Raw genomic sequence first — 12,677 nt, 5'->3', positions numbered from 1 at the left:
TCCTGCACCAGGCTCCGTGACCCTATCACCCCCATACTCGCCCGACTCCACTGGCTGCTCATCACATAGAGGATACACTTCACGATCCTGCTCCTCACCTTCAAAACCCTCTATGGCCTCACTCGCCCCTACCTCTGCAACCTTCTAACCCCCTACCATCCTGCCCGTTCCCTCCAGTCTGCTAAACGTCCCTCGCCTCGCCCACCCACCATTGGCGGGCAGGGCTTCTGCCAATCTGCCCCCACCCTCTGGAACTCCATCCCGCAGTCCCTCCGCCTCGCCCCCTCCCTCGCCTCCTTCAAGACCCATCTCAAGCCCCTCCTCTTCGACCGTGCTTTCAATCACCCTCCTTCCCCCCTGCTCTCTACCCTCCCCAATCCCGAACCCCAGCTTGGGTCCAAAACACTGACTGTCCAACACCTTGGGACATGCTCCCGAAGTGAAAGGTGCTAGACACGTGTAATTTTGTTGCTGATATTGGTCCAAATTGGAGATTAAAACATGAAAGCTATTATATTACCATACATCATCCCTTCCTATTCAATTATGAAACAGGTCAAGTATGAACAGCCTTCAGCTACAAGATATCTCATTATAAAAGCACTTTTATATATTTTTCAACACAAGTTAGGAAAAATTCAATTCCTCTTGCTTCAATTCAAATAACTACAGGATTAATACTTTCCCAGTAGGTTCCAAATGTTAAAAATTACGTGAATGCTGATAAACATATCTTGAGTTTTTCTATTTCATTATAACATTTTTTATATAGAATAAATAGAATATTACAGCACAGAAGGAGGCCACTTGGTTCATGTTGCTTGTGCCGGCTCTTTGGAAGAGCTACCCAATCAGTCCCACTCCTCCGCTCTTTCCCCATATCCTTGCAAATTTTTCCTTTTCAAGTACCTATCCAATTCCCTTTTCAAAGTTGTTATTCAATCTGATTCCACACCCTTTCATTCCAGACCATTCCAGACCAGACCCTTTCATTCCAGACCATAACAACTCTATGTGTAAAACAATGTCTCCTTACTTGCCCTCTGGTTCTTTTGCCAATTATCTTCAATCTATGTCTCCTGGTTACTGACCCACTGCCAATGGAAACAGTTTCTCCCTATTCAACTCAATCAAAGCCTCTCATAATTTTGAACACCTCTATCAAATCTTCCCTTAACCTACTTTGCCCTAAGGAGAACATTCCCAGCTTCTCTAGTCTCTCCACATAACTAAAGTACCTCATCCATGGTACCATTCTCGTAAATCTCATCTGCACCCTCTTCAAGGCCTTGCTATCTTTCTAATTGTTTGGTGTCTAGCTGAGGCCTAATCTGTGACTTGTAATGGTTTAGCAGAACTTCCTTGCTTTTGTATACCTCTGCCTCTATTTATAAAGCCATAAAGCCAATATGAATATGATCCTTTACACTCCATCATTGCTTCAATTTTGCGTACAGCACAAGAGGGGCAATGCATCTCTGCTTTCATCAACCTGCAATTTCACTAGTACATTGAGACGACTCAGAAATGTGTAATGGTAGTTGTTCAATATGTTTGCAGAATTGTTTGGCAGGTTTCATTTCCTGTTAGGATTTGACTACAATGTCGGACATATGATACATATGATAATTTCAAAAAGCACTCACTTAATAATAATAATCCTTGCATTTGATATAGTGCTTTTCACGTCTTCTGGACGTCTCAAAGCGCTTCACAGAATATGCTGTAAAATGAATTGACCATATATCTGTGGGCGAAACACGGCAGCCAATTGCGCACAGCAGTGTCCCACAAACAGTTGTGGATTGAAAATGACCAATTTATTATTGTTTTTGTTTTTGGAGGGATTATGATTAGGCGTGTGGAGTAAGGAAACTTGCCCAAGGTTTCGCCCTCTGCCTGGAATTGAACCTAGGTGTCTCACTTGCAAGGCGAGGGCTCTAACCACTGAGCTACAGGACTCCACTTAAATGGTGAAAACACTCAGTAGGACAAGTATGGATTTGTCGGTCCAATCTTATATCCAGAGTCTTCTGAGCTCCAGTGTAAGGCATGGATGTTATAAGACTGTCACTTCTAGTAGTTATATTAAAGGTGATGAATTAACACCATCAGATAAAAATATTGGGACAAATACACTAAGTAAACCTAATGGCAATACTGCAGTAACAATACACCTTTTGACATCATCTTATACCGTCTATTTTTATGAACTGAGGCAGCTGAATCAGAGCCAATTCAGCTATATTGTGCATCCGGGGAGATCAACAGATAGATCTCTTAGTCTCAAGTGGATTTTTTAAAAGAAAAATAAAGTATTGAGAACTAGTTTTTTCTCTTCTCACAAAACAAATCTTTTGTTTTATGAGAGCAGGTAACCCTCCCTGGACCTTTCCAAGATCACTCTCAGCCAGCTGAAAGGAGGAGGCACCAACAAAGATTCTGCCTCTACAATTGAGAACTCGGCAGTTGATCTCATTTTGCACCAATTTGTAATGCCAAGCAAAAGAACTAATATAGTTAAGCTGCATAGATACCTTCATAGACAGGAAGACATGAAAGACCAAAAAAGCTCAGAGGCCCATTAAGTCTTTTCTCAGGAGAATCCCTCCACTCCACCTCCCATACAATATTTACCTACATGTCTCCATTGTGCTGGATACTCAATAACAACTTGCACTTACATAGCGTTCCCCACACAGGGTAGCCTCTCAGAGCCCTAAACAGTGGCGGAGCCTGACTCTGAACCGGGGAGAGTGGGGATGTACTCACAGTCGAAGAGGAAAGTTTTCAGGCGGGTCTTGCAATATGGGAGGGGGTAAAGTGGAGGGATTGAGGGAGAATGTTCCGGAGTTTCGGGGCGCAGTCTATTTTTATGAATTAAGACAGAATCGGATGGGAGCCTGTTCCAGATTTTTGCACCATTGTCTGGGTAAAGAAGTGCTTTGTCATATGCAGCCTCAAGTGATTTTTCATCAGATTGATGGCTTGACCTCTACTTCTACACGTATTGACTGTGAAGACATTGTCGTCCATCATTGTGTCAATTGCCTGCTGGATTTTGCAACTCTCAAATAAACCTTAAAGAATCCATGATACTTTTCGGAAAGAGAAGGATCTTCTCCCAGTGTCCTGGCCAACAATCCCCCAGTTATTCACTTCATGGATATTTAGGGGATGTTGCTGTGTATAAATTAGCTGTAGTATTTGCCAACAAAATAACAGTCAATACAAATTACAATAAGAACCTGTGAGATTAAGAACCATTGAGACATCCTCTTACGATCCTCATATTTCCCTTACTCTTCGTAGGGCAGCAGCTCACCTCTGCTCAGTGTCTCCATAGTACAGCATGATAAATATCTAAGACGATTACTTTGGTTTACTGATATCAAGTTATCCGAATTATGAAATACCAATCTTGTAACTGTGTTCCTAACGGGATTTCAGTACCATAAACAATCTGTGTATGAAACTCTCTATTTAAGTTGAAATGAAACAGTTTTACATTTTGGTCATTAGTGTCTGGTTGAGCAGGCACAGAAAAATATTAAAGCAATGATTGTAATAGTCTTTATGTCATAATAACACATTCAGTCAAATATTTTGGTATTCACTGTACTTTTGCTTCTTAATTATCGTGCCAGTTGGAACATTTTGCAGTTCAGCATATTTACTTTAATCTTAGTAAATTTATTTTGGAAAAAAGGATTCCTATAATATACAACTTGATAAGTGTAAATATAGCACTACATCAAAAAATGCAAGGATACTTAGAGAGATATAATGATTACCCTCACTAGAATAGTCTTGATATGTCATAGTTTATGGACCTCAGAGACATAATAGGATGGTTAATGTCAAAACCTCAAATTTCATACACACTGTTGATTTGCAGCACAACATTTTAGAAAGTCAGGTACCATCAAACCTGGCTTCAACAATCTCTCATAACATAACATAACATGTAGGAGCAGGAATAGGCCATTCGGCCCTTCGAGCCTGCCCCGCCAGGCCAAAGTGGACTTGGCCAAAGTGACCTTTGTATAAGGATGGCCTCTAAGTAAGGGTCTGTTAGTATGTGAACGCAGATTGAAGGGGCTGTTTCAGGGTGGTTACTCAAAAGGGGTGGTTGCTGAATGAAGGTGATTACTTGAACAGATTTGACTGTATATTACGAGAGGTTAAAAAGAAACCGAGCAGAGGGTTATTAGAATATGGAATGCTTTACCAGAAATCCCCTGATAAAGTTGGTTACCATATAAAGGAGATTTAATGGAAAAAAACAGGACAATGGTCTTACAGCAGTTTGCTCCAGCAACGAAGATAGTACCAGCAGCAACATATTGTGTCGAGGTCTGCTAAACACTTACCATAATTCAATTCAGTTAAAAAAGAAAAAAAGTTCACAAATTTACTGGGCAAATAAGGTTAGATTTCAGTCATAGGAAACAGATTAATAATTTTCAGGAATGCTACACATTTATTCTAATGGAATGCTTAGTTCAGCCAGTATAACTTCAACAATTCCCACAACTCAGACATCTAGAGAATATTTAGTTACTCAGATGAGAAAGCAAAAACTCCTCCAGGGTTTGTTTTTATATACTGTTTATTTTGTGCATTAGGTGACAAAACTGGTTACAGCCACCAGGCAACTAATGGAGATGTACATCACACAAAATGAATTGCCATGGCTGCTGAGAGCGCAGAAAGCATTTGTTCTGGGGTTTAACCAGACAAGCCATAGCTATATCACTTCTCAGTGGATACTCCAGCAAATCTAAGTTAACTACAGGGTATTTTATGGTTTTTATAACGTTTGAAACAAATCACTGCAAAATAATGTTGATTTGCTGAGAAAACCAAAAAGTCCAACATAAACAAAACAAGATGAAATGTGTTCCACGTTGCATAACATTTTTCATCACTCTTAGAAAATAAACCAAAGTCTCCATTCAGCAAATCTTTGGACTCCAAAAACCAATCCTTGCATCATGTTTAGGGTATTAATATAGAAGGGAAGAGCTTGCATTGGTATAACTTTGAAACTTCTTAAAGTACTTCAGAGGTAATTATTATGAAGTATAATGATACTTTTTGTGGGCAAATGTGGCAGTCAATTTATACACAGCAAAATTCCACAAAGAGCCATGGGGTGAATGACCTGATTAATCTGGAGAATTGTAGGCCAGGACACTTTGTCATATGCAGCCTCAAGTTGAATAGTATCACAGGAGGTTCAACATTCACCTGATGAACAGGCAATATAATAATATGCAACAACCAGAAGCTTGATGAACATGAAAACACTATTATTAGAATAATTAATAAAGATGAACTTCTGTTGTGGGCTTATGAGAAGTGGATAGAAAATACACATGCCGGGAATTCTTAATTTGAATTCTCCCTGTGATCCTGGGACTGGCTGAGGAAATCGAAAATGAGCAAACACACTTCGTGTTTAAACTAGGCCTCTATGATCAGCAAGTTCCAGGTCACATGCCTTCATTTCAGGATACTTCAGAGGTTATTCAGTAAAAAGGAAGCATGACCGCAGAAGAGCATTCTAATGAAGCAAATCCCATTAACACATGAATAACAACTATTTTGAAGGACACTTTGGCCAACAAAATCAAATTTATAATCAAAATCAAACAGATTTTTTAGATTTGCACTAAGACAATGTCTGCCATTACCTGTAGGAATTCCTCTTTCAGGCTTTTCTTTAACAAAAGAAAAAGCTTCAGAATTATTACAGATTTGCAAGGATTTATCTTGCATGAAAAGATCAAAAGCATTTTCTCAAACTAGAATAAACACTTTTATCAGGGTTTAACTTTGAAAGAAGCTGCCAATGTAATATTATTAAGTCCAGTTTACTTCAAGTTGATTAATTAGAAATCCAATTTTCAAGAACAATTACAGATGATACTATGAAAAGCTTGCGCCCTAAGGGATGTGGTTTGCTGATAAGAGCAATTTGCAATAATTTTTGCTCTGCCAATGATACTAATGTAAATCTCCTGCTGAAAGCATTTCTTGCTTGCCTTCACACCCTGATACATTGGTGTTGCTTCTGTTAATTTTGTTCCATGCTGCCTCATTGGAGGTCATTAACTACATTAACAGATCCATCACAGTCTGAAATTATTGCACACCATATACGTTCTAAGCCCCAGAGTCTCATATATCCAGTACCATTCGTTCTTCTTGGTGTAATGAAACTCCAAGATAGAATTCTGAACACATTGGTCTAAAGATTCTCATCCCCCAATGCATTCATTCACAGAATTTATACATTGCAAAAGCAGACATGAGGCATTCCATAAATTCTGTTGCGGAACAAGTTTTGGTTTAGGTTTCTCTTGTGAATGATAATGGAATAGAACTATAAAAATTGTACACTTAATGGCGATTAAATATCCTACATGTGAAAGCATTGCTGATGGGGCAAAAAACAGATTAAATATAAATAGATTAGAGTATCAATCTACAAATGTTGTGCCTAAAATGTACAGTATTTTAGATGTTATCAGCATCTTGCAAAAATAAGTTCTAATAATAATCCTTGCATTTGATATAGCGCCTTATCACGACTTTTAGATTTTGCTGGCTCGATATGCTGTTTAGTGCTGCTCACTTTTCACATGAGCGATTTGGATTAAGAAGGTCCTTCAACCCATATGATCACAGCCTCCCAGAAAACCAACCCTACCATCTTCCCTTCACAGCTTCAAGCTATTTTAATAGTCCAGTATCCTGGCTTAAACGACCCTTACTGGCAACCTATTCCAGTTGTTATTTGCCCTCTGAATAAAGAAATACTTCTGGGTATCCATCCAGGAATTGTGCTTTGGAACGCAAACCCTAGATCCTCTTGTTCTACTTACTACCTCGATGCATCTTAAAATATTCTTCTGGATCTACCGTTTAAGTCTCATTTTAAAGTTTTCTACAGCTTTATAAGCTCTCCTTCTATGGCATCTCCTTTCAAGGCTGAAGAATTCTAGCTTGTCTACTCATTGCTCGTTCCTCTAACTTTATGGATAATCTTCATTGCTCTATTCTACACTGCCTATAGGGCTCAGCAGCCCCCTTATGTGGCAATGACCAGAAATGTTTGTTTGGAGAACTCCAAATCCAATCTGATCAGAGCACTATAGCTTGAGTCTGACCTCTGGGGATCTGAACTCAATTGATTTTTAATATAGCCAAGTAGCATATTCACCTGTTTGTTGCTGGCTCACACTATTTTGACATGGTGAATAATGAGTCAACTACAACAACAATTTGCATTTATATAACGCCCCTCACGCAGGATAACGTCCCAGAGTCCTTAGAATTAACACGCCTTAGATCTCTTTCAGCTTTCACCCCGGCAAGTTCTATCTATCCAACAGAGTATACACATTTCCTATTCTTAGTTCCTACATTAAACTTCACTTGGCATTTATCAGCTTACGTGCATACCTATCAAGTACGCTTTGTAAGACCATTGCTGCTTCTTCTGATTCCATTACTGTGTCATCTGCATATGTAACTACCTTACACACAATCTGCAAATGCAGGTCATTATTATTCAGAAGAACAGGAGGGACAACACAAGTACAGACAACTAGGAATTAATTAGAATATACAGCACAGAAACAGGCCATTCAGCCCAACTGGTCTATGCCGGTGTTTGCACTCCACATGAGCCAAATTTGAAGATTTTGTTTTAAAACCTTCCAGAAACTATGACCTATCATAATTCCATGAGGTAACCTTGACCTCACAAATCTTTTGAAAATAAGAAATAAACTTTCAATTCCAAGAATCACTAAAATGGAAACTTCCAAATTGAAATTATCAGCTGTACATCAGGTGAGAATGAGAGCTGTTCTTGTACATTGGTAGGCTTCTTTAACAAATCTAGGCACTGGCCCCACAGAGTGCTTTCAAAGGAAAATGTCGGCTAAATTAGTTTTGTGAAGTAGAAAAGAAATGCTATCGGGAACATAGATGTTTTATCAACCCTATAAGTGTTGAATTAAAAGAACTGGATATGTATCTGCTTCACAATAGTGTTGGACTGAATTCAGCAGAACAAATATGGTGCAGCTGCATTACGACACACTTCATTACAGGACCGATTTGTTTATGACTCAGATGAACAAGCTCTAATCAGCGTGAATACAGCCAGCTAGCTTGGTATCCATAGACTGATTGGTTCCTGCACATTGACTGGTTCGAAAGTTTACAAAGAACATACATCACGGAAATAAGCCACTTGGCCCAAGCAGTCCATGCCGGTGTTTATTCTCCACATGAGCCTCACCTATTCTTTACCCCCTCCCATACCCTTCTATTCTCCTCTCCTCATGTGAAGGTCTAGCCACAAAGATTTATAGGCAACGTTATTTTCTGAGCACGAGAACCGACTGTCACAATCTCATTATAAAACGAATTGGGATTTTATGGTTCCAGTCACCGCGTTATAACAAGACTCCACTGTACTCAACAACAATAAGATTACATTTGTATACCGCCTTTCACGTCGGGAGGACGTCCCAAGGCACTGGACAGAGTACTCAGAGCTTATGCAGAAACCAAACATTACTTCCTTCCCGTCTTAGCCTGGTGGTGTCATTCACTGTCAAGTTTTGAATCTGCAGTAAGTGTAGTCAGATTTAAGAGAGTTACAGCCTAGCAAACCTTTAAAGAGCATGCCCATTTTTCATATTCATAGTTTCAGCATCTCTAATGAAGTGCTTCGAAACATATCTGGGCTCTTTTAGGGCCCTATGAAAAGTAATGTTGGGAGGGTGAGGGGGAGATTCTTATTGTGTCTTGCATCCAGATTTCCTCTAGAATAGATTCATTGCCTTTTGGATGAGATCTCTTGCAGTGAAGGAACTACTTTCAAGATCTGAGTGATACATTTGACTAAAACAGTACTCTACCATCTGTTGAGATTCACCAATATATAACCCTTTGACTGGTAATTGAGAATCCCATTTCTTAGGAGGAAAAGGAAATCACTAATGACTTTCACTATAAGAGAGAAAGCGGGAAAAGTAAAATTAAGTTTATTCTACCAAGTAACAAAGGAATGAATCCAAGAAAAAAACACATCTCACCTTGAAAATTCATTTTCTAAATGAGTTGTACATCGTATTTCAACATCACTACCACAGCCCTCATCTTTTAATCTTAGCATTGCTCAGGAAAGATGATTTAAAAGAAAATCTAATCCTTCCTTTTCAAAATGTATAAGGTGTTTGGCCCAAAATTGACCTTGTCAAAGCCATAGATATTAGCACTCTCTTTCTGACAGTCTTCCAGAAGATTGCCTAAATCCAAGTTTCTTGGCTACATAAAAAGTGCTTTTTAACTTGTAAGCTTTGAAAAGTTTATCCTGAGATAAAACCTGAAATGTTCACAGCAGTGCATTAGCTTATACGGATGAATCTGTGTTCTGGTATTGAAACAGTATACAAAAACACTAGTATTACTACTTTCGCTGACCTAAGCTATTATTCAGAGTCTAGTGAAATAATTCCTATACAGAATAATCTAAATATACTGAAGAAATTCATGGTGGAAAACAGTGATTGGAAAACATCTAAATTATTACAACAACTTGCATTTATATAGCTCCCCTCACACAGAGTAGTGTTCCAGAGCATTTGACAGTGGCAGAGCACGACGCAGAGACGGGGAGAGGGGAGGTGACCGTAGGCACAGTCGAATACGAAGATTTTCAGGTGCAACCTGAAGATGTGGAAGGAAGGGGCAAGGCGGAGGGATAGAGGTTCCATTTATATAGCGCCCTTCACTGGAGGTAAGGTCCCGGAGCGCTTTACAGTGGTGGAGTCTGGCGCCACTGTAGGGAGAGTGAGGGGGGAAGTGACCGTAAGCATGATCAAAAAGGAAGGTCTTTAGGCGGCTTTGAATTTGGGGAGAGATGGGGCAAGACGAAGGACTGAGGGAGAGAGTTCCAGAGTTTCAGGGCGTAGTGGTTGAAGGAACGGCCACCCATGGTAGAGCAGAGGTGACGAGGGACAAACAGGAGACCGGAGCCACCTGAGTGGAGGCAACAGATGATAGGATAAGAAGGTAGAATAGGAAGGGAGGTGCAAGGGCATGAAGGGATTTGAAAGCAAATGAAAGGATCTTGAAATCGAGGATCTTGAAACAAAGAAGCAACGTACGACCCAGTAGTGAAATACTGTTAAATACTGCAACTGAAAATGTGAGCATCTACACAACTTAAAATTCCATTCAGCAATCATTTGAATGGTAATCTGATGCAAGATGGGGTTTGTTTATGTGTTTGATCTATGACATCTTCCTCATTAGGAGCCAAAAGTAGGAGTAATATAATAATAATAATCCTTCCATTTGATATAATGCTTTTCACGTCTTCTAGAAGTCTCAAAGCGCTTCACAGAATATACTGTAAAGTGAACTGATTGTATATTTGTGGGCGAAACGCGGCAGCCAATTGCGCACAGCAGTGTCCCCACAAACAGTCGTGGATTGAAGTGACTGAGCTACAGGATTCCTAATCAAAAAAAACAAGCTCTAGAAATTGAAAACTTTTTTTAAAAAATTCACAACAGCAAACAATCTTTAATTACTCAATGTAAAGCAATTTTTAACTTCTTAACATAAAATCACTGGTGAATTTTCACATCAGTGAGACCAACATATTGGTGTTCAGAATAAGACAATTATTTAATAAAAAAAGCACGAACCCGCAAAAGAGATCATTATGCAATGTTATCTGAGTCTTCTGCGAAAATCAAAACTTGTGGCACTGGGATGAGTTCTTGGGTAGGAGGAAGATGTAGGAACTGTCTATAGCTAAACAGTGATGGGACTAATATTGTTGTAGAGATTAACTAGAGCTGCAGGAGGGTTTGCTCCACGTTCTTGCTCCCTCCTACCTCTCCAACCTCCTAACCCCCTACCATTCTGTTTGCTCCCTCCACTTGGCGGGCTCCGGCCTACTTCTTGCCCCCTCCCTTGCCACCTTCAAGATTCATCTCAAAACCCTCCTCTTCGACTGTGCTTTCGATCTCCCTACTTCCTCCCCTGCCCTCCACCCTCCCCCACCCTGACCACCAGTTCGAGTCCCTAACTCTGTCTGTCCAGCGCCTTGGGACATCCTCCCGACGTGAAAGGCGCTATCCAAATGTAATTTTTTTATTGTTGTTTAAGCTAATATAGCAGGAGAGGGGGGAAATAAGAGAAAACAGGTGGCAGCTTGAAACCAGATATTGTTGAAGGAGAAATAAGCATTGCCCATAAAATATACAGTTTCACCGAATGAGAGAATGAGAAATCATCCAATCTCCAAAATTAATGTATCGTCAAAGCCTTTCGATGGTTACTAATATCCAAAGATTTTAAAATTTTCACTTTGGCTTTTTTGCTTAAATTGAAGAATATTACTTACCTTGTGTTTTTCTTTTACTTTTTTCCTGTAAGCTTCTTTGTCATATTTGTCCTCCTCGCGCAGTCTCTCGATTGCTTTTTCCACGTTTAGTCCTCCCGAGTCATCATCCTGGTCATCATTCGTTTTGCTTTTCTGTACTGGTGGCCACAGCTGAACCATCTTGAGGATTTAAGAGGTCGTCAAATGTTAAAAGGTGGAAAAAAACAGTATTATTGAACCATTAATTGATATTATATTGAATCAAAACCTCTTACAGTGAAGAGCCACATTGGTAGGAAGTATTTACTTAAAAGCCATGTTCATACTATACATGAATGATATATGGGTGATGAGAAATCTAGGCAGTAAGTAGGTTGACAATACAATATTGTTATATATAACACAGGTCAACCACCACATTTAAAAGGGGCCTGGATAAATATTGTGCATTATGAGTTATACTTCAATCCATGACTGTTTGTGGGACACTGCTGTGCGCAATTGGCTGCCGTGTTTCGCCCATAAATACAGTCAATTCACTTTAGAGTATATTCTGTAAAGCGCTTGGAGATGGCTAGAAGACTTGAAAACGCTGTATCAAACGCAAGGATTATTATCATCATTATTACTGTTTTATAGTATATTATACTATACAGTTTATTGTACTGAGAGTTCTTGGCCCACCCTACCTCTGCAGCCTTCTAAAACCTTACCAGCCTGCTTCACAAGCCAAATTATGAGGATAGGCTGCATACACTTGGTCTGTATTCCCAAGTTTAGAAGGTTGAGGGGTGATCTAAAAGGTTTTTAAAATAATAAGGGGTACAATAGGGTAGAAACAGAGAAACTATTTCTTCTGATGGGGAATCCAAAACAAGGGCATAATCTTAAAATTACCCAAAGGATAGTGGAAATCTGAGCTCTCTCTCCCAAAAGGTTATGGATGCTGCATTCATTCATATTTTCAAGACCGAGGTGGATAGATGATTTTAGAAGGAACAGCCTTGATCTTGTGATAAGATAAATGCCCTTTTGCACATCCATTCTGACTTATGTGTTTAAAATTTTAAAAATACATTTTTATAACATAACCAATGAATATCCTCAGAAAAGGGAGGCTCCAAATTCATTTGGTAATTGGAAGAATTCCCATTTCGCAAGATTTTGATATAGTTAAGGTTTCTACAAAATTTGTACTGCAATATCATCAGCATATGCAACACTACCCAAGGACTGTTTCCTTTCTTATATC

General features: G+C 39.4%; 1 protein-coding gene across 2 annotated transcripts in view; it reads right to left on the bottom strand.

The window, feature by feature from the left end:
• ddx10 (DEAD (Asp-Glu-Ala-Asp) box polypeptide 10) overlaps window positions 1-12,677 on the bottom strand; it is a 171,011-nt gene that overhangs the window by 75,395 nt on the left and 82,939 nt on the right. For both annotated transcript variants that reach the window (XM_042334131.1, XM_042334132.1), the window contains exon 15: window positions 11,447-11,605. In XM_042334131.1, the coding sequence (XP_042190065.1) occupies window positions 11,447-11,605 (159 nt within the window). The remainder of the gene's footprint in view (window positions 1-11,446; window positions 11,606-12,677) is intronic.

The sequence above is a fragment of the Callorhinchus milii genome, unplaced genomic scaffold, assembly GCF_018977255.1.
Source record: "Callorhinchus milii isolate IMCB2004 unplaced genomic scaffold, IMCB_Cmil_1.0 Scaffold4, whole genome shotgun sequence".
NCBI lineage: Eukaryota > Metazoa > Chordata > Chondrichthyes > Chimaeriformes > Callorhinchidae > Callorhinchus > Callorhinchus milii.
The sequence above is the reverse complement of the archived record's forward strand: the minus strand, read 5'-3'. Positions and strand labels throughout refer to the sequence as shown.